This window comes from Indicator indicator, chromosome 3 (assembly GCF_027791375.1).
Source record: "Indicator indicator isolate 239-I01 chromosome 3, UM_Iind_1.1, whole genome shotgun sequence".
NCBI lineage: Eukaryota > Metazoa > Chordata > Aves > Piciformes > Indicatoridae > Indicator > Indicator indicator.
Window position 1 is genome coordinate 49,118,405 of NC_072012.1, and position 22,034 is coordinate 49,140,438.

The window sequence follows — 22,034 nt, forward strand, 5'->3', positions numbered from 1 at the left end:
TCAAAGTTTTCTTTGTTTTTTCTCATTAGAAAATTCTACTATGGCCGTTTCTCTGCTGTCCAGGCTTTCCCATAGGTGCTGCAGCTCAAAGGTCTCTGGAGCATCAGCAGAAGCGACGTCTTTTCCATCTCTCAAGTCCTTCTGTTGTGAGGGTGTCCCAGGATCTGTTAAAGGAGGTGCAGTGTCAGTATTTGAAACTGTGCTGTGGCTGTGGAAGCTTGGCAGACTCCATCGCTGGAGGTTTCTCTCATGATCTGTTATGAAACCAGCGATGTTCCCACCGTGGGCTTCATGTCTGGGCTCCCCTATCACGGAAGGCAGCGACTGATGCACCTCGGAATCGGGGAAATATGTGATGATTTCTGGGGTGAAAAAAGGATGGTCCAGAAGAGCCACGTTGGCCTCCGTCAGGCTCCGCTGCAGCGCCTCTTCCGGCACGCTGGCGCTGCGCTCTGTGGGCAGGTCCGCTTCGCCCTGCGCCTCAGGAGCCTCCTCCTCGGCCTCGGAGATGATGACCTCAGGGACCGGCTTGGTTGTCTCGGACGAGAGGTCGCTGTCGCTGAACCGCGCCTCGTTCCTCGAGGTCTCACTTATGGGTCCCAGATCTCTGCTGCTGTGGAGTCTCTTACTTCTGTCCGCTCCTTCGTGTTTCCTCTTGAAGCTGGAGGCGGAGTGTCTGCCTCTGGTGTGCATCTCCTGCAGCCGCCGGATGTGGCCCTTCTCATCCGCCGGGAAGAACACGGAGTCCTCGCTGGTCTGCCGGCTGTAGCGGGGGCGGGCGGGCGACGGAGGGCCCTCGTGGACACTCAGAAACCTCTTGACTCTTCTCAGCACGGAAAGTTGTCTTCGGTGCTTGTCCTCTCCCCAGGGCCACTCTTCCCCATAGAGGAAGGCAGTATCAGCCAGCCTGCCAAATAAAGCCAGGTAAGGTGGTGCCACTTCACAGAATCAGTCACAGAATCCATAAGGTTGGAAAAGACCTCAAGGACCATCAAAGTCCAGCCTGTCAGCCTGACCTCATGACCACTGACCTATCTGCATGCACACAAATCCCACTGTCTCAGCAGGAAGACTGTCTTGGTTCAGAGTGAGACAGGTTGCTCTTTTACCTCTTCCAAAAGGGGTAAAAGCAAACTGCTCACACAAAGGCCTGGATAGGATTGGGAAGTTTAAATGGAAAGGCTGTTCATAACTACGTACAACAGAACCACAGAACCACAGTGGTTGGAAAAGACCTTCAAGGTCACATTATCACAGTACATTAGAGCCTGGAAGGGACCTCCAGAGATCATCCAGTCCAACCCCCTGCCAGAGCAGCAGCACCCAGGGTAGTCCACACAGGAATGCATCCAGGTGGGGTTGGAAAGTCTCCAGAGAAGGAGACTCCACAACCTCTCTGGACAGCCTGCTCCAGGGCTCTCTCACCCTCACTGCAAAAAAGTTTCTCCTCATGTTGAGCTGAAACCTTCTCTGTTCAAGTTTGTACCCATGGTTCCTCATCCCATTAAGTCCAACCATGATCTACCTCTACTGGGGCCACTGCTACACCCTGTGCCCCTGCACTCAGCACTGGTTAGGCCACGCCTGGAGTACTGTGTCCAGTTCTGGGCTCCCTCAGTTTCAGAAGGACATGGAGATACTTGAACGTGTCCAGAGAAGGGCAATGAGGCTGGGGAGAGGCCTTGAGCACAAGCCCTATGAGGAGAGGCTGAGGGAGCTGGGGGTGTTTAGCCTGGGGAAGAGGAGGCTCAGGGCAGACCTCATTGCTGTCTACAACTACCTGAAGGGAGGTTGTAGCCAGGTGGGGGTTGGTCTCTTCTCCCAGGCAACCAGCACCAGAACAAGAGGACACAGTCTCAAGCTGTGCCAGGGGAGGTTTAGGCTCAAGGTGAGGAGAAAGTTCTTCCCAGAGAGAGTTGTTAGACATTGGAATGTGCTGCCCAGGGAGGTGGTGGAGTCACCATCCATCGAGGTGTTCAAGAGGGGATTGGATGTGGCACTTGGTGACATGGTTTAGTGGTCATGAGGTCTTGGGTGACAGGTTGGACTCGATGATCCTTGAGGCCTTTTCCAACCTTATTGATTCTGTGATTCTGTCTAGATGGGCTTTTAAATACAGCCAGGGCTGGGGATTCAGCCACCTGCCTGGGCAGCCTGGGCCAGACCTTGACAACCCTTTTGGCTGAGAAGGTTTTTCTCATGTCCAACCTAAACCTCCCTGAGGGCAACAATACAAAGCATATAATGTACACATCCCCTCCTGACATAATTCCCCACTGCCAGCTTCCCACTGACGCTATGGTCACAGCTCCCAGCTCTGAGCTGACTGTCCATCAGTAAATGTGGTCTGTAGTGGTGGGGATCTTCCTGGTGGTGTTAAGGACCCTTGCTGCCACTCACCCCATTTCAATAGTTGATCCAAGGAATGAAGGAATGCAGTAATCAGCAGCTGCTTTCGTGTAGGGCGGCCGGGCAGAGGAGTCGTTCCAGTACAGATCCTTCTCCATCCTGGGTAAGTTCATGTGCATGTCATCCACAGCCAGAAGTGAGACCTTAGATGTTATGGGGTATAAATCATGGCACTTGTAACATAGTACAGTGTGTGAGGTCATAGAATCATAGAATTGTCAGGGTTGGAAGGGACCTCAAGGATCAGCCAGTTCCAACCCCCCTGCCATGGGCAGGGACACCTCACACTACAGCAGGCTGCTCACAGCCACATCCAGCCTGGCTGCAAAAACCTCCAGGGATGAGGCTTCCACCACCTCCCTGGGCAACCTGTGCCAGTGTCTCACCACCCTCATGGGGAAGAATTTCTTCCTAACATCCAATCAGAATCTCCCCACTTCTAGTTTTGCTCCATTGCCCCCAGTCCTATCACTCCCTGACACCCTCAAAACTCCTTCCCCAGCTTTCTTGTAGCCCCCTTCGGATACTGGAAGGCAACAAGAAGGTCTCCTTGGAGCCTTCTCCAAACTGAACAACCCCAACTGTCTCAGTCTGTTCCCATAGGAGAGGAGCTCCAGCCCTCTGCTCATCCTCATGGTCCTTCTCTGGACACCCTCCAGCACCTCCAGATCCTTCTTGTAACAGAGGCTCCAGAACTGGACACAGAGCTCCAGGTGTGGTCTCAGCAGAGTGGAGCAGAGGGGGAGAATCCCCTCCCTGGCCCTGCTGGCCACACTTCTCTTGCTGCAGCCCAGGCTCTGCTTGGCTCTCTGGGCTGCAAGTGCTCATTGCTGGCTCATGTTGAGCTTCTCATCCACCAGCACCCCCAAGTCCTTTTCTTCAGGGCTGCTCTCAAGCCAGTCCCTGCCCAGCCTATATTGGTGCTTTGTTCCCCCTGGGTCAATATTTCTTTCAGGAACCCTTTAAAGTAAGCTGTGTAGGTTGGCCTGGGCATTGGGAACAGATTCCCCTCTATGTCCTCCTACACACATGAAAGCAAAAATTTGATTGTAACTTGAGTCTTCTATGCTGCAAAGATATTTGCATCACATTGCAAAGCTTTCCTCATGCTTGATGTAGTTAAATGGGCATCTGATCCTCCACTTGGTGTGTATAGAGTACCAGTGTCATGGTAAATGTGTATTTATAGAGTATTTTTGTGCTCCTTAGAATGTCTAGAGATTGAGAAGCTTCTCAGAGGCTTTGTCCACATATTGAAACACTGAGAACCAAGTATGTGATTGTCTTGTTCCAGGACCTTCCAATATATTTTATACAAAGGGCTCTGAAACACTGCAGCATGAGTTGCCTGAAGTGGTGTGAAGCCAGAGAGCATCCTTGACAACATGAATGCCTTTCCCACTGCTGTGTGTACCTGCATTGCTTGCTTTGCTTCATATGCAGGTTTGCTTGCCCCACCCTTGCCCTGTTTAACACCTGAGCTCTGCTTTGCACTCTCAGTGGTCCCCAGCAGCCATGGGGTTTGAGAGCAGCTCAACCCTATGCTGGGCTGTACCTGCAAGGGAAGCAGTGGGTGCCATGGGATCTTTACATGTCTTTGGGTTCCTTTGACAGGAATCAAGAAGTGGGAATTGGGGGAAACGGTAATAAATCTGTATCCTGGCCATCTCACATATCCTGCCACTGAGGACACTGCTGGCGACAGATATGGGCAGCAGCATCGCATCCTGAATCATGGTGTGGGCACTATTAGCTCAGGGCCCTGCTCAGTCTTTTTAGTATTTTCACTTGCCATTTTCTTTTTTGTTTGAAGGAAGGTTCACATTCAATATTGTAATCTCTTGAAATTCAGATTAGCAATATGTGTTCTTAATCTATATGGCCACAGATGACTTCTGGATTTTGAAGAACTGACCTGCATTGTGTGTTTTGCCAGGCATAAAGTGAGTTTATAGTTTGAGGTCAGCTGTTTGCACGTCTAGCCAGGCATCATAAATACCAAAATCAAGATGCATTAGCAACTGAAGAGGAGCCAGCAGTGTGCCCAGGGGGCCAAGAAAGCCAAAGGCATCCTGGCTGGGATCAGCAATGCTGTGTCCAGCAGGAGCAGGGAGGGGATTGTCCCCTGGGACTCAGCTCTGCTCAGACCACACCTGGAGTGTTGTGTCCAGTTTGGGGCACCTCAATCCAAGAGAGATGTGGAGGTGCTGGAGCCAGGGCAGAGGAGGGCAAGGAAGCTGGGAAGGGCCTGGAGAAGAAATCTGATGAAGAGAGACTGAAGGAGCTGGGGATGGTTAGTGTGAAAGAGAGGAGGCTGAGGGGAGACCTCCTGGCTCTCTACAACTCCCTGAAAGGAGGTTGTGGAGAGGTTGGTGCTGGTCTCTTCTCCCAGGTCATTGGTGATAGGAGAAGAGGGAATGGCCTCAAGCTGCCACTGGGTAGGTTTAGACTGGACAGTAGGAAACTTTTTTTCAAGGCAAGAGTGTTCAGGGACTGGAATGTGGTGGGCAGGGAGGTGGTGGAGTGCCCAAGCCTGGCTGTGTTTGAAGGTGGTTTGGCTGTGGTGCTTGGGGCTGTGGTTTAGGGGTGAGCCTTGCAGAGTAGGGTTCTGGGTTGGCCTTGGTGCTCCTGAGGGGCTTTTCCAACCTGAATGTTTCTGTGATTCTATAAAAACAAAATTTGGGGGATTGCACCCATAGGTAATCCTTCAGGGCACCTTTCATTGACACCTATTGCCCACAATTTGTAGCTCAGTCTAAGAAATAAGGAAGAAATGCAGCACAGCAAAGCTAGAGGTAGAAATCACAAGAGCAACCTGTAGGTTCCTGTCGATGCACCAGTTGGTTTCAAAATCATCATCGTCTTCTCCAAACGGATTAATAAGTTGTTCAGCCACCTGAGAGGAAAATGAGAGGCAGAGTAGAGGTTGGCATGCCATGTCAGCACTGCTGCTGCAGGGAAAAATGGGACTGGAGTTTTCTCTCTCTCTCCCTGCCTGTCACTTGCAACCAGAGCTTGAGCTCCCACGTGACGGATTTGCCAGCCTAGCACAGGAGCAGCTTGCCTTCCCTCTACATTCCCTGCCTCGTTGGTGCTGTCAGTCATTGTTGGTGCTGCTCTGCTGCCAGTTGAGACATGTCTGGGCCACAGTAATTGCCACATAAGACAGCCATGACCTGTCCTTACTGTTGTCTTTGGCTGATGTATATCCCCTTCAGGGATGGGGACTCCGCCGCTTCCCCGGGCAGCCTGTTCCAGTCCCTGACCACTCTTGCAGCAAAGAGTTTATTTCCTAAAATCCAATCTGTTTCTGATTGTTTATAAGGGATGAAACTTCCAGAGGTTCTGAAGGCAGAGACAAAATACAATTTCTCACCTCCAAAATGCTCTGTCTGCAGTGATCAACCTGCAGGGCTTTGCAGTTGACACCTAGGGACATCTTCCCTGGTTTTAGACTTTCAATATGCCACAGTGTCTGAAATGTCACAATGCAAAGAGTGGCTGCTGAAGAACAGCTGTGGACAAATGCCTGGTGAGGAGAGGCTGAGAGCCCTGGGGCTGGTTAGTGTGGAGAGGAGAAGACTGAGAGGGGATCTGATCAATGTCTATCAATAGCTGAGGGTCAGGAAGGAAGGGACAGGGACAGCCTCTGCTCACTTGCACCCTGTGATAGGACAAGGGGCAATGGATGGAAACTGCAGCACAGAAGGTTCCACCTCAACATGAGGAGGAACTTCTTCACTGTGAGGGTCCCAGAGCCCTGGAACAGGCTGCCCAGAGAGGTTGTGGAGTCTCCTTCTCTGGAGCCTTTCCAGCCCTGTCTGGATGTGTTCCTGTGTGACCTGTGCTGGATTCTCTGGTCCTACTCTGGCAGGGGGGTTGGACTGGAAGATCTCCAGATGTCCCTTCCAATCCCTAACATCCTGGGATCCTGTGACACCTCTGCTCACATTTGCTGACCTGTTTTGATGCATTACATTTTGGCTATAGCTATGGAAAGTGCTGCAACAAGGAGTGAGACAGGGTGCAGACTCTGTTGTGGCTCTCCAGGGAAGACACAGGATCAGCTCAGTGTGAACCTGGGGATTGGCACCCAAAAACCCACTGCAAAACCTGTCACATGAGGTAAAAAAACTGAGCAGGACTGCAACAGATGGAACATCAGAGGTGGCCTTTTGCTTGGCTGACCCAGTCCTGGCATCAGACACGACTTTATTCTCCAGGAAGGAATGTAGTACAGAACAACTCTGACCTGTATTTGGATGGTTTATCTATCCCTATAAAGAAATCAGGATTCAGAAGTGTCTCATGTGATGTGAAACTGCCCCTGGAGTGTAGGTCTAACAAACCAGGCCCGAGGCCAAGGCATGAGCTCAGTTTAGCCATCATTTCTGAAGAGTTGCCAAGCTACTGGAAGTCAGCAGCTCAAGGTCTTTTCTGCAGCCTGGCAGCCAAAGCCCAGCACACTTGGCAGGAAGCTGGCTGTAATCTTCAAGACAGAAATATCCTGACTTGGGGGCACTGCAGGTTCAGACCAATCTCCAGCCCCAAGGAGCCCTCTCCATATTCAATGTACTTTTAAAAAGTGCTTCTCCTCCCTTTCATTTCCCTATGCAGAAGATTTTTCAATCATTATGGCATCCTGCTGCAGCCAGGAGTTGGCTGGAAGCCCTGAGCCCTGAAAGAGATGCTACTAAAAGCCTTGGTTGCTGATGAAGGTCAAAGCATTCCCTGCCCAGGGGCAGCAGCTGGGCAGTGAAGAGAAACAGCTTATGGTTTAATAACTGCTAGTGAAAACTTGGAAGGCATTGCCTAGGGACAAAGCCTCCCATTTCTGCAGGAGCAACATGCTCCCTCCACCACATTGGCTTCCCTTCCTCTCTCTGCCTCTGCCCTCCAAGCTGCTCCCTTCCTCCTCCCTCCCTGACAACTTCCTAAGACACAGGACTGCAGTCACTTTACTTTCCCCTGCAGTCCTTGGTGTGATGCCTTCTCCATTCCACCCTCTGGACTATGGCTGTGGGAAGGGGGCTCTAAAACTGGCCTCCCCCTCTACTCTGCCCTGGTGAGACCTCACCTGGAATATCTTGTCCAGTGCTGGGCTCCCCAGTTCAAGAGGGACAGGGATCTGCTGGAGAGAGTCCAAGGGAGGGCTCCAAGGATGCTGAAGGGACTGGAGCCCTGCCTGGGGAGGAGAGGCTGAGAGCCCTGGGGCTGTTTAGTGTGGAGAGGAGAAGACTGAGAGGGGATCTGATCAATGTCTATCAATAGCTGAGGGCTGGGGGTCAGGAAGGAAGGGACAGCCTCTGCTCACTTGTGCCCTGGGATAGGACAAGGGGCAATGGATGGAAACTCCAGCATAAGAGGTTCCACCTCTACATGAGGAGAAACTTCTTTACTGTGAGGGTAACAGAGCCCTGGAACAGGCTGCCCAGAGAGGTTGTGGAGTCTCCTTCTCTGGAGCCTTTCCAGCCCTGTCTGGATGTGTTCCTGTGTGCCCTGTGCTGGATTCTCTGGTCCTGCTCTGGGAGGGGGGTCAGACTTGATGATCTCCAGAGGTCCCTTCCAACCCCTAATGTCCTATGATTTCATGCAAGTTATGTTCTAAGAGAAAAGTTACCTCTAAGTTTCCAGCTATGATTAATAAGTCCCAAAGGAAATCTTAATGCATGTAGAGCCTAATGTACTAATTAGCTTTTTATTTGAAACTTTTTTTCCAGTTAATCTGCTTTGACAATCACTTGTAGAGGAGAGAACCACCAGGAGGGTTCTGGCTTAATTACTCAACTACCAGATCAATGATGATATGTTACCTTAGCTGCCATCAGAGGGCTGATGGATAGTATCCAATTCCTTCTATAACTCTTCATTTTAATGAACATTTTTATGCATTGGGGTTGCAGCCAGTGCTGGCTGTCACTCTTTGATGGCCCTCTGGAACTGGGGATGCTTAATTGCTTGCACCTGATTAAGTTAATAGCAGGTGCTAAAGGCTGGGTTTGATCATAAGAAGGTATGATTCAATGTCTTTCAGCCCATGCCAGGTCTGCAGCCACATATCCCCACCACACAGCTGAGTGGGAGAAAGGTTTTTTTATATCCTCCATCTATCATTTTATAGTCCAAGTCCTGGTACCTGACTTTGCTGGAGCAATGCTGCATTTGGGCTCTGTGGCTGCAGTGGTCCTACTCCAACTCTTCCAGGTTCCTGACCATTTCTTACAGTAAGATCTGTCAGGTGGAACTATAAATGTATTCTGTGATGTCTCTTTACAACCAGAGGACACTGGGAGCTGACTTCATTTTCAGTGTAACTTCAATCAACCTTTGGTGGTTTTACAATGTGCCACAAATCTGACACCTTGACTTCAGCTCTGACATCTTCACCCATCCTCCCAGAGAGGACGCCCCTGTGACCTTCCCAGAAAGCTACCTTACCTTGAGCCATCCTGCATAGAAGAAGAACTGTAGCAGTGTGAAGATTGGAATGTAAATATCCAAGTCATGTCCCTGGTACCCTTGGTCAGTATCCAAAAACTGGCGTCCGATCAGGCAGGCAAAGAAGAAAGTATAGACTGCAAGAGTAACAACCTGCAAAGGACAAAACTGTGCTGAAATCATGCAATGACACCATCTTATGACAAAGGAGCACAGGCTCAAAGGCCTCTGACTGCCTATTCTTGGGTCTACAGGATGTTAGGGGATGGAAGAGACCTCTGGAGATCTTCCAGTCCGACCCCCCTGCCAGAGCAGGACCAGAGAATCCAGCACAGGGCACACAGGAACACATCCAGACAGGGCTGGAAAAGCTCCACAGAAGGAGACTCCACAACCTCTCTGGGCAGCCTGCTCCAGGGCTCTGGGACCCTCACAGTGAAAGAGTTCCTCCTCATGTTGAGGTGGAACCTCCTGTGCTGTAGTTTCCATCCATTGCCCCTTGTCCCATCCCAGGGCCCAAGTGAGCAGAGGCTGTCCCTGTCCCTTCCTTCCTGACCCCCAGCCCTCAGCTATTGATAGACATTGATCAGATCCCTCTCAGTCTTCTCCTCTCCACACTAACCAGCCCCAGGGCTCTCAGCCTCTCCTCCCCAGGCAGTGCTCCAGTCCCTTCAGCATCCTTGGAGCCCTCCCTTGGACTCTCTCCAGCAGATCCCTGTCCCTCCTGAACTGGGGAGCCCAGAACTGGATGCAATATTCGAGGTGGGGCCTCAGCAGGGCAGAGTAGAATGGGAGGAGAACCTCCCTGGATCTGCTGGATACACTCCTCTGAATGCACCCCAGAACCCCACTGACCTTCTTTGCCAGCAGGGCACATTGCTGTCCCATGGATAATTTGTCAACATGTTCAGGGAGATATTGCAAACAGGAATAATTATGGCAGGAAGAAGACACAGGGAAAAGAAAAGCATTTCAGTGCTTTCCACTCCTCTTCCAGCTTATGCAAGGCCTTCACAACTTCTCCACATTAAATATGACTTCAACAGTTAACCAGACCTCCATGCTCCCATGGGAGTCAACAAGTATTGGAAACTATTGTGCAGTCCCTTTGGAAACTCTGATCCAGGCTATGGATGTTTTTCACCAAGCTCCCTTTTAATGGAAATTGTATTTTGAATTTTGTAAAGGATAATAGCTCAGTACCTGGGTATAGACCAGTGGAATTCCAACCCAGTCATAACCAAACAGAAGACTACACCATGACCTGTACTTGTTCATCTCCTAAAAGAGAAAAAAAGAAAAGAGAAGAAACCCCAAACCACAACAAGCTAAAATTGCATGAAGTTCAACTCTAAGTTCTAAAAAGTTTTTGTTAGAGTTCCTTTATGCACACATAAACCAGAGAAATATGGAAGTGTACTATACAGAAATAGATAGCATGACTCTAACAAGAATTCCACTGTCCCATTTCACACACTCACAGAATGTTAGGGGTTGGAAGGGACCTCCAGAGATCATCCAGTCCAACCCCCCTGCCAGAGCAGCAGCACCCAGGGGAGTCCACACAGGAATGCAGCCAGGTGGGGTTGGAAAGTCTCCAGGGAAGGAGACTCCACAACCTCTCTGGGCAGCCTGCTCCAGGCCTCTGTCACCCTCACTGTAAAGAAGTTTCTCCTCCTGTTGAGCTGAAACCTTCTCTGTTCAAGTTTGTCTCCATTGTTCCTTGGCTTATTGCTGTGCACCACCCAAAAGAGCCTGGCCCCCTCCACTTGACCCCCAGCCCTCAGCTATTGAGAGACATTGATCAGATCCCCTCTCAGTCTAAACAATTTGAATATCAAGAGGGTTCATAGAATCATAGAAACTGCCTGTTCTCAGTTCCCTTATTGAATTTTCAGTACTCAAACTTGTAATTGATTCTCTGGTCAAATTATTTTGCATTCATAGAATCACAGAATTGTCAGGGTTGGAAGGGACGTCAAGCATCATCCAGTTCCAACCCCCCTGCCATGGGCAGGGACACCTCACACTAGCTCAGGTTGCTCACAGCCACATCCAGCCTGGCTGCAAAAACCTCCAGGGATGAGGCTTCCATCACCTCCCTGGGCAGACTGTGCCAGTGTCTCACCACCCTCATGGGGAAGGACTTCTTCCTAACATCCTATCAATTTTTGGTACACTACGCATCACTTCCCCAATCATCCTTTGTGTCTATCTTATTTGCAGTCTAGTAACATGAAAGAGACATCATAAAGAAAAAAAGCTGTTGGAGCTCTTAATGAAATATTCAGGGAAATCATCTTCCCTGAAATCAATATTAAACTCTTTAAACCATCAAATCATCCTCAGCTTTTCCCCTGCAGCAATGGAACAGAGATGAATTTGCAGTGATGTTACAATAAGTTTTTAACTCAGCCAATCTGTTGCTTTGGTTAATCCTTCCTCAGTCATATAGATACAAACCCAGCCCAGTGCTGTGTGTTATGAGTGGGTATTGGTGCACAGAGAGAAGTGGTCTGAATCCTGAGTAAGATCATTTGGGTGAACCTGGAGAGCTGTGCACATGAAATCATACAATCATAGAATGGGCTGGGTTGGAAGGGACCTTCAAAGCTCATCCAGTCCAACCCCTCTGCAGTCAGCAGGGACATCCCCAACTGGATCAGGTTGCCCAGAGCCCTGTCCAGCCTCACCTTTGAATATCTCCATGGGGCCACAACCACCTCCCTGGGCAACCTGTTCCAGTGTTCCACAACCCTCATAGTCAATGAAGAACTTGTTCCTAACATCCAATCTCAATCTGCTCTTCTCTATTTTGAAGACATTGTCCTGTCCCTGCAGGCCTTTGCAAACAGTCTCTCTGCAGCCTTCTTGTAGCCCCCTTCAGGTACTGGCAGGCTGCTATTAGGTCTCCCCAGAGCCTCCTCTAGGCTGAACACCCCCAGTTCCCTCAGCCTGTCCTCATAGCAGAGCTGCTCCAACCCCCTGAGCATTTTCATGGCCCTCCTCTGGACCTGCTCCATCAGCTCCATGTCCTTCCTATATTGAGGGCTCCAGAGCTGGATGCAGCACTCCAGGTGAGGTCTCCCCAGAGCAGAGCAAAGTGGCAGAATCACCTCTCTGGCTCTGCTGGCCACACATCTTTGGATGCAGCCCAGGCTGGGATTTGCCTTCTGTGCTGCAAGCTCACACTGCCTGCTCCTGTCCAGCTTCTCATCCATCAGCACCCCCAAGTCCTTTTCCTCAGGGCTGCTTTCTATCACCTCCTCCCCCAGCCTGTATTGATAGGGAAGATTGTTCTGGTTCAGGAAATGTGATTCTATAAGTGAAAGACTCCCATGCAGGTATTTCAGATTAGCTTTCTGCAGATTTATTTTCATAGAATCATAGAATTGTCAGGGTTGGAAGGGACCTCAAGGATCATCCAGTTCCAACCCCCCTGCCATGGGCAGGGACACCTCACACTACAGCAGGTTGCTCACAGCCACATCCAGCCTGGCTGCAAAAACCTCCAGGGATGAGGTTTCCACCACCTCCCTGGGCAACCTGTTCCAGGATCTCACCACCCTAATGGAGTAAAACCTCTTCCTAACATCCAATCTGAATCTCCCCACTTCTAGTTTTGCTCCATTTCCCCCAGTCCTTTTTCTACTTACATTCATCAGTGTCTGCAGATCAACGCTGTCACGAATCCTTCCCTCTTTCCTTGCCTTTGATGCCAGATTTCCAAACCACACAAATGGAACCCAGTATTTCAGGTGGGGAGACTTGAGGTCATCAAAAAGTTTTCTTTCATGTCTTGTCATAAAACCTGTTTAACAACCACCACCACCAAAAAAGAAACAGTTTATTCCGAGCTCTCAGTGCTGCTGGTGTTAGAAATTCTGAGTATGTTTTAATCTGATTATGTGATCACAGAATCACAGAAAGTCAGGGGTTGGAAGGGACCTTGAAAGCTCATAGGGGAGCTGCTAAGAGCTTCTCCACTCCCTGCCTTTTCCCTACCCCCTTGGACAGGAGAAAAGAACAGAGAGATGTTAGACTTAGCCAAAACAATGCAGCCAATGTCAAGCAGCAGCCAGCACAGCACAGCACAAAGTTAGTATCTCCCAGAGCAAAGAGGCAGAAAGAGAGAGATTGTTTTCATTAGTAGCTTATGTTTGGTATCTGTCCAAGGGATTGTTTAGAACTTAGTATTATTTCCCTTTTTACACCCAATGGTGATTTGTTTACATTTTACCACTTCATGTTCAAGAGCTGTGAAACATTTTTGAAGGCATAGCCTAAAACTACCTCTCTGCTCTGCCCTGGTGAGACCACACCTGCAGTACTGTGTCCAGTTTGGGGCTGCCCAGTTGAAGAGAGACAGAGACCTGCTGGAGAGAGTCCAGGGGAGAGCCAGGAGGATGCTTAGGGCACTTGAGCATCTCCCCTGGGAAGAGAGACTGAGAGCCCTGGGGCTGTTTAGTCTGGAGAAGAGAAGGCTGAGAGGGGATCTGATCAATGTCTCTCAAGAGCTGAGGGCTGGGGGTCAAGTGGAGGGGGCCAGGCTCTTTTGGGTGGTGCACAGCAATAAGCCAAGGAGCAATGGAGACAAACTTGAGCAGAGAAGGTTTCAGCTCAACATGAGGAGAAACTTCTTTCCAGTGAGGGTGAGAGAGCCCTGGAGCAGGCTGCCCAGAGAGGTTGTGGAGTCTCCTTCTCTGGAGACTTTCCAACCCCACCTGGATGCATTCCTGTGTGGACTCCTCTGGGTGATCCTGCTCTTGCAGGGGGGTTGGATTTCTTGAGATCCCTTCCAACCTTTAATATACTGTGAGACTGTGATACCACACCAGAACCTCCTCTTCTCCAGGCTGAACATCCCCAGCTCCCTCAGTCTGGCCTTGTAGCAGATGAGTCAGACTAGATTGGAACAAGCTGCCCAGGGGGGTTGTGGAGTCTCCCTCTCTCGAGATATTCCAGACCTGCCTGGATGTGTTCCTGTGTGATCTGCTCTAGGTGCTGCTGCTCGGGCAGGGGGGTTGGACTGGATGAGCTCTGGAGGTCCCTTGCACCCCCTACCACTCTGTGATGCTGTGACTTTATCATGACACTGCTCTCAGATTTTAAATCCCTGAATTCAAGCAGTTCACTTGCTGAAAAGAGATCTGTGTGGCAACAGTGAGGCTGTGGCAGTTCTCAGTCTGACAGCAAAACAACTAAATGGGCTCAAGCTGTTCCAGGCTGTGCTCTAAGTAATAGATTCTGCTGCTCATGCTCATAGTGAGTGCTGCACTCCAATGCAGTCTGATAGGTAATGCCACAGGGAGCAAGGGAGGAGATAATTGCAGAGTACTCTCTTAATCCCTGTTAGTAAGAGCAAACTACACCCTCAAGCGCTCAGTACTGCACCAACACAAATTTCATAGCACAATTCAGTGTGCCCAGGAGGCCAAGAAAGCCAGTGGCATCCTGGCTTGGGGTAGAAACAGGGTGGGCAGCAGGAGCAGCATCATCCCCCTGTGCACTGGGGAGGCCACACCTTGAGTACTGTGCTCAGTTCTGGGGCCCTCACTACAAGAAGGACATTGAGGGGCTGAAGAAGGTCCAAGGTAGGGCAAGGAGGCTGGAGAAGGGCCTGGAGCACATGGCCTGCAAGGAGAATCTGAGGGAGCTGGGGGTGTTCAGGATGGAGAAGAGGAGGCTGAAGGAGACCTCATTGCTGTCTACAACTACCTGAAGGGAGGTGGGAACAAGGAGAGGGCAGCCTCTGCTCCTTGGTGTCAAGAGACAGGACCAGAGGAAATGGTTCCAGCTGCCCCAGGGGAGGCTCAGGCTGGATGCTAGGAAGTATTTCTTCCCAGAGAGGGCTCTCAGACATTGGAATAATCTGCCCAGGGCAGTGCTGGGGTCACCATCCCTGGAGGTGTTTAAGCAGCCTGTGGAGCTGGTGCTTAGGGACATGGTTTAGGATTGACCCTAAATTGGGTTGAAGGTTGGACTGGATGAGCTTTGAGGTCTCTTCCAACTGGATGTTTTCTGTGATTCCATGTAATATGTATTAAAACCCACAGAGTAAGTACTGAAATCCACAGTGCTGACTACACTACCAATACCCAGTGATACAGTTCATAGCAGAACACTTTTCACTGTTAAAAACAAAACCAAACACAAAACAAAACTTGTTTTCCAGTCTGCAGTTTTAGTACAAGGCTGTGATATTTTCTCTCTTTGGGAACAGATTGTCTTTAGCAATAGGGAGGCAGAGCTGGATTAGCCTGATGGAAATGTTGTAATTTTCCAGTGTATATTAGAAGCAGATTGCTGGGGAGAGTAACAGAAGTTGCCTTGACCTTTCACAGGCTCAGGTAAACAGCTTTGTTGAACAGCACAGGGAACTGAATCAAACATACATTTTCTTTTTTTTTGTAAGGTCAGTGCATTCTGTACTTTGTCCATACAGAATCACAGAATCGTCAGGGTCGGAAGGGACCTCAAGGATCATCCAGTTCCAACCCCCTGCCATGGGCAGGGACACCTCACACTACAGCAGGTTGCTCACAGCCACATCCAGCCTGGCTGCAAAAACCTCCAGGGATGAGGCTTCCACCACCTCCCTGGGCAACCTGTGCCAGTGTCTCACCACCCTCATGGTGTAAAACTTCTTCCTAACATCCAATCTGAATCTGCCCACTTCTGGTTTTGCCCAGTTCCCTCTAGTCCTACCACTCTCTATATGCACACTTCAGTTTTTAGCTTGCTACAACTTTGCTTACTAATCTCTGCCAAAAAAATTATTTTAAGAACTGCAATACATTCAGACACTTACCCCTGACTCTGACCAAGCCAGTCAGAAGGCATGGCATCACTCCTTGGCTTTAAACACTCCTGAGTGAACTACCCTAAGTGATCCTGCTCTGGCAGGGGGGTTAGACCTGATGATCTCTGGAGGTCCCTTCCAACCTCTGAGATACTGTGATATTGTGATACAGCCAGGCTTGGGGACTCCACCACCTCCCTGGGCACCTCCCTGACCACTCTTTCTGTGAAATTTTTTTCCTACTGTCCAGTCTAAACCTACCCAGGGGCAGCTTGAGGCCATTCCCTCTTGTTCTCACTGGGAGAAGAGACCAGCACCAACCTCTCCACAACCTCCTTTCAGGGAGTTGTAGAGAGCCAGGAGGTCTCCCCTCAGCCTCCTCTCTTTCACACTAACCATCCCCAGCTCCTTCAGTCTCTCTTCATCGAATTTCTTCTCCAGGCCCTTCCCAGCTTCCTTGCCCTTCTCTGCCCTGGCTCCAGAGTCTGGCTGCTTCCCTTCCCGTGCCCCCTACCACTGAAGTTAATGAAAGCCACTGTGGGGAGAAGGATTGCAAGTACCTGCTCCTACCACATGGTCCATGGTGGGGAACCTCTTGTACACAGCCGTGCTGACGGAGCGGAAGATCAGCAGCGAGGTCAGGTTGACGTAGCGCATGAGCGTCCTCCGCAGGAGGCGCCCGTACTCGTCCCTGCCCTGCACACAGCTGGAGATCAGCAGCATCAGCCGGTCCGGCCACGGCAGGTTCACGAACTGGTTCCACCACCGGTTCACCACCAGGGTCACGTAGAAACCTGAGGGTTGGAAGGGGAAAAAAAACAACAAATAAGCAAACAAACAAACCAAAAACCAGGAAGTCCTGCGTCTGTCAGGAGTGTATCACAGTCTCACAGTGTTTCAGAGGTTGGAAGGGACCTCCAGAGATCATCCAGTCCAACCTCCCTGCCAGAGCAGCATCACCCAGGAGAGTCCACGTAGGAATGCATCCAGGTGGGGTTGGAAAGTCTCCAGAGAGAGAGACTCCACAACCTCTCTGGGCAGCCTGCTCCAGGGCTCTGTCACCCTCACTCAAAAGAAGTTTCTCCTCCTGTTGAGCTGAAACCTTCTCCGTTCAAGTTTGTCTCCATTGTTCCTTGTCTTACTACTGTGCACCACCCAAAAGAGCCTGGCCCCCTCCACTTGCCCCCCACCCCTCACATATTGATAGACACTGATCAGATCCCCTCTCAGCCTTCTCCAGACTAAACAGCCCCAGTGCTCTCAGTCTCTCTTCACAGGGGAGATGCTCAAGTCCCCTAAGCATCCTCCTGGCTCTCCCTTGGACTCTCTCCAGCAGGTCTCTGTCTCCAACTGGGGAGCCCCAAACTGGACACAGTACTGCAGGTGTGGTCTCACCAGGGCAGAGTAGAGAGGTAGAAGAACTTCCCTAGACCTGCTGGCAGAGTTCTCTTTGTGGTTCTGTGGTTTAAGTTTGCAGAGTGTTCTTCTTAAGGCTAAGCTGCTACATTGTCCCAGAGAACTGCACTAAGTCACCTTGAAGCCCAGGATGCAAGCAGTGCTAATCGTTTAATAGGCACTGCAACTTTGTGGCCCATTCCAGCTGAGTTATCCATACTCATGAATTTCCCAGTTTCCTCTGCTCTAGCAGGCCTTGAGTGGATTTAGTGCTTTGAAAAATCAGGCACAATATGTTAGTGTTAGTGGGCATTAAAGAGAGATTTTATATATATAGGGGGGTGTGTGTGTACATATATATAGAGAGAGATAAAGAGATAGAGATACAGAGATAAAGAGAGAGATAGAGACAGAGATAGAGAGATGCTAGGGAGAGAGAGAGAGAGAGATAAAGAGATAGAGATAAAGAGAGCTAGAGATAGAGACAGAGAGAGAGAGAGATGATAGAGAGAAGATAGAGACACAATAGAGAGATGCTAGGGAGATGCTAGAGAGATAATAGGGAGATAATAGGGAGAGAGATAAAGAGATAGAGAGAGATAAAGAGAGATAGAGATAGAGATAGATAGAGGTAGAGGTAGAGGTAGAGGTAGAGGTAGAGATAGAGATAGAGATAGAGATACAGATACAGATACAGATACAGATACAGATACAGATACAGATAGAGAGAGAGATGACAGAGACATGATAGAGAGATGCTAGATGCTAGAGAGATGCTAGGGAGAGAGATAGGGAGAGAGATAGGGAGAGAGAGAGATAGATAGAGAGATAATATAGTAAACCTTGAGTGGATTTAGTGCTCTGAAAGATCAGGCACAATGTGTTAGTGGGCATTAAGTAGCTATAGATTAGCTATAGATATAGATCAAGATATACACACAGATGTGCAAACTTTACATTTTGCTGGTGCATTAACAACCTGAGCATAAAAGGTTAATGTGTCAAAAGCAGCTCAGATTTAAGGAGAGCTGTTTGAAGCTGAGGGTCTGCGTGCCAGCCTCTAACCTCCCATATGCCCATCAGCTCTGCAGTGCTTCCATGCACAGGCATTGACAGAATGCCTGAACAGAGACAGTGCTGGAGAAATAATCTCATGTGTAACTGGTACTTACCAAGCACAAAAGTTACTGGGATTTGTTCAGCATATTTGTCGCAGTAAATTGCTAATTTCTCAAAGAACCGCTTTTGGCTACCTGTAAGGAAAAATCTGCAGCAAAAATAAAATGTATCTGTCCTTGCACATTCTACTGGCACCAGCTAGAGAGTGCAAACATGTATAAACAATCAGGTATCTGCAGCAGAGAACAGCTGAGCTAATGGCTTCGAGAGCATCCTTAAAGGTAACGTGCTGAACACTTTTGGCACATAACCACAAAGCTGGAGGAGAAGACATTATTCACAGAACTGTCAGGGCTGGAAGGGACCTCAGGGATCATCCAGTTCCAACTCTCCTGCCAAGGCAGGGACACCTCACACTACAGCAGCTTGCCCACAGCCACATCCAGCCTGGCTGCAAAAACCTCCAGGGGTGAGGCTTCTACCACCTCCCTGGGCAACCTGTGCCAGTGTCTCACCACCCTCATGGGGAAGAACTTCTTCCTAAAATCTAATCTCAATCTCCCTTCCTCTAGCTTGGATCCACTCCCCCCAGTCTTATCACTGCCTGACACCCTAAAAAGTCCCTCCCCAGCTTTCTTGTAGCCCCCTTCAGATACTGGAAGGTCAGAAGAAGGTCTCCTCAGAGCCTTCTCCTCTCCAAACTGAACAACCCCAACTCTCTCAGTCTGTCCTCAAAGCAGAGCAGCTCCAGCCCTCTGATCATCCTCATGGCCCTTTTCTGGACACCTTCCAGCACCTCCAGATCCTTCTTGTACTAGGGGCTCCAGAACTAGACACAGTGCTCCCAGGTCCCTGCAGTTTTCTTTTGACTAATTTGAGTGGCACTGCTAGTTAGGATCACTGCCTTGCTATCCTAGACACACCAATAGTGATAATAAAATGCAAATCTGCAAGCAGAGCTTGCTCCCCGTAATAAATCATTGGGCCTGCTTGAATTGCCAGAGGTTATCAATCTCTAATTGCTCTTATTTGAAAATGCTACAATGCTACAGCACTTTCTTGTTTCCTTTTTTTTTTTTTAACTCTTAACTCCCTCAAAATTTTTCTTTTCCACAAGATGAGAACTCCAGCTGTGGTGAGGAAAATATTAATCAGATGAGTGAAGCACAGCAGCTAATGAAATACAACAAGCTGGAATACAAACAGTTGCTTTATTTGTAGAGAGGAGCATTACAGTTAGCGTTTGACTTAATGAAAAAGGAAAAGATGACAAATACTCGGTGGGTTTTACCTGCAGTCATGCAATGAAACCTGCAGTGCACCTAGAAGACTCTCCCTGGTGTATTTACCATGGTCTTCAATTGCCTAACATGTCAGTAAAACTAAATTAATCTCAATAAATGTGTGGCTCTGGTGTTTCTTTGCATACTGATGCTGTGATCTTCTTTCCCAGTTTACAGGTATAGAGTACTGAATCACAGGATCACAGAACATTAGGGGTTGGAAGGGACCTCTGGAGATCTTCCAGTCCAACCCCCATGCCACAGCAGGACCAGAGAATCCAGCACAGGGCACACAGGAACACATCCAGACAGGGCTGGAAAAGCTCCACAGAAGGAGACTCCACAACCTCTCTGGGCAGCCTGTTCCAGGGCTCTGGGACCCTCACAGTGAAAGAGTTCCTCCTCATCTTGAGGTGGAACCTCCTGTGCTGCAGTTTCAATCCATTGCTCCTTGTCCTATCCCAGGGCACAAGTGAGCAGAGGCTGTCCCTGTCCCTTCCTTCCTGACCCCCAGCCCTCAGCTATTGATAGACATTGATCAGATCCCCTCTCAGTCTTCTCCTCTCCACACTAACCAGCCCCAGGGCTCTCAGCCTCTCCTCCCCAGGCACTGCTCCAGTCCCTTCAGCATCCTTGTAGCCCTCCCTTGGACTCTCTCCAGCAGATCCCTGTCCCTCCTGAACTGAGGAGCCCAGAACTGGATGCAATATTCCAGGTGTGACCTCACCAGGGCAGAGTAGAGGGGGAGCAGAACCTCCCTGGATCTGCTGGACACACTCCTCTGAATGCACCCCAGGCTCCCATTGGCCTTCTTGGCCACCAGGGCACATTGCTGTCCCATGCAGAAGTTGTCCACCAGCACTCCCAAGTCGTCCTCCACAGGGCTGCTCTCCAGCAGATCCCCTCCCAACCTGAACTGCTGCAGGTTGTTATTCCTCCTGAGGTGCAGGACTCTGCACTTATCCTTGCTGAACCTCAGTGGATTCCTCTCTGCCCAGCTCTCCAGTCTGAACAGTTTGGAATCGATCACAGACAAACTGAAGCTCAATTTCCCTCCTTGCTTCACACAAAAAGCCAAACACTGAGCTCTAATTACAGATCAAGGGAAGAGCTGAATCATGATTTTGATACTTCTGTGTACTTCATCAATCACAAGTTTCTCTGCACTAATTGATGCATTCCATCTGTCATCCAGCTGCTTAGTTCACACCTTGCTGGAGTAAGCAACTCTCCTTCCACTGTGACCCTCCCAGCTGCTGGGTGACACAAAGGAAATAATCAGGCTGAGGCTCTTCACAACTCCTGGCTCTCTACAACTACCTGAAAGGAGTTGTGGAGAGGTTGGTGCTGGTCTCTTCTCCCAGGTCATTAGTGATAGAAGAAAAGGGAATGGCCTCAAGCTGCCACTGGGTAGGTTTAGACTGGACATTAGGAAACATTTTTTGAGAGCAAGAGTGGTGAGGGACTGGAATGTGGTGGGCAGGGAGGTGGTGGAGTGCCCAAGCCTGGCTGTGTTTGAAGGTGGTTTGGCTGTGGTGCTTGGGGCTGTGGTTTAGGGGTGAGCCTTGCAGAGTAGGGTTGTGGGTTGGCCTTGGTAGATTCTGAGGGGCTTTCTCAACCTGAATGTTTCTGTGATTTCTATGATTATGTGGTAACCATACCACACACCACCACCACCACCCCCCCATCATTCATCAGCCTAACAGTGCAAAGGGTGAAAGTTCAGTAGAACAGAGACCAAGATGTGAATTGGAAGGAGTGTACCTGTACAAGACACTGATCGCTGTGTAAAGAGTAGCAAAAACAATAAATTCTCTGTACAGCAACTTGTAGATGCTGCCTTTCCACCTCAGGAGCAATCTGTGAAATCCAAAGAAAGTGGCATTGGCTACTTTGCTGGAATAAGTGACTGTCATCCTCTTGGCAGGCTGGGCCTAGAAACAGCAGAGAAGAAGCAAGAAACCTTTAGCATTTTACACAGTGTATCCTGACCTGAATGCACCCTTGTAGAGACAGGCACACAGATACACAGGCACAAATAAACACATTATCTGTCTGTACACACACACAGAATCACAGAATGTTAGGGGTTGGAAAGGACCTCCAAAGCTCATCCAGTCCAACCCCCTGCCAGAGCAGGAGCACCTACAGCAGATCACACAGGAACACAGCCAGGCAGGTTTGGAATATCTCCAGAGAAGGAGACTCCACAACCCCCTTGGGCAGCCTCTTCAGTCTTCTGGCACTCTCACAGGGAAAACATTTTCCTCGTGGAACTTCCTATGCCTCAACTTCCACCACTGCCCCTTGTGCTGTCATTGGGCATCACCCAGCAGAGCCTGGCTCCAGCCTCTGGGTGCTCATCCTTTTCATCTTTATCAACATGAATGAGGTCACCTCTCAGTCTCTTCCTCTCCAAGCTGCTGAGTCCTCAGCTCCCTCAGGCTCTCCCCATAAGGAAGATGTTAATAGCATATATGTACATAAACACCTGCTGTGTGCATTTGGATACATAGAATGAGAGGAAGAAACAAAAATCTTGCAGTTACAAGCACCACTGAGACCTGCAGGCTGACTGATGCAAAGCT

The 22,034-nt window shown here is 49.6% G+C and overlaps 1 protein-coding gene across 1 annotated transcript; it reads right to left on the reverse strand.

Moving 5' to 3' along the window:
* BEST3 (bestrophin 3) lies at positions 1–21,362 on the reverse strand. The gene is made up of 9 exons (XM_054399576.1): positions 21,211–21,362; positions 18,217–18,311; positions 16,210–16,443; positions 12,504–12,658; positions 10,051–10,128; positions 8,848–9,000; positions 5,225–5,305; positions 2,401–2,552; positions 1–907 (listed from the first exon to the last, which is right to left on the reverse strand). Exons 1-9 carry the CDS (start codon positions 21,360–21,362, stop codon positions 1–3), a joined length of 2,007 nt encoding a protein of 668 aa, XP_054255551.1.
* Between the last annotated feature and the right edge of the window lie 672 nt (positions 21,363–22,034).

Bases quoted from the DNA above. Each gene is read 5' to 3' on its own strand.
- BEST3 (XM_054399576.1), bottom strand. From the start codon at position 21,362: ATGACAGTCACTTATTCCAGCAAAGTAGCCAATGCCACTTTCTTTGGA. The intron at 16,444-18,216 runs GTAAGTACCAGT...TCCAACCCTCAG, and splicing joins CCCAGTAACTTTTGTGCTTG to GTTTCTACGTGACCCTGGTG. The intron at 908-2,400 runs GTGAGTGGCAGC...TTTATTTGGCAG, and splicing joins GGATCAACTATTGAAATGGG to GCTGGCTGATACTGCCTTCC.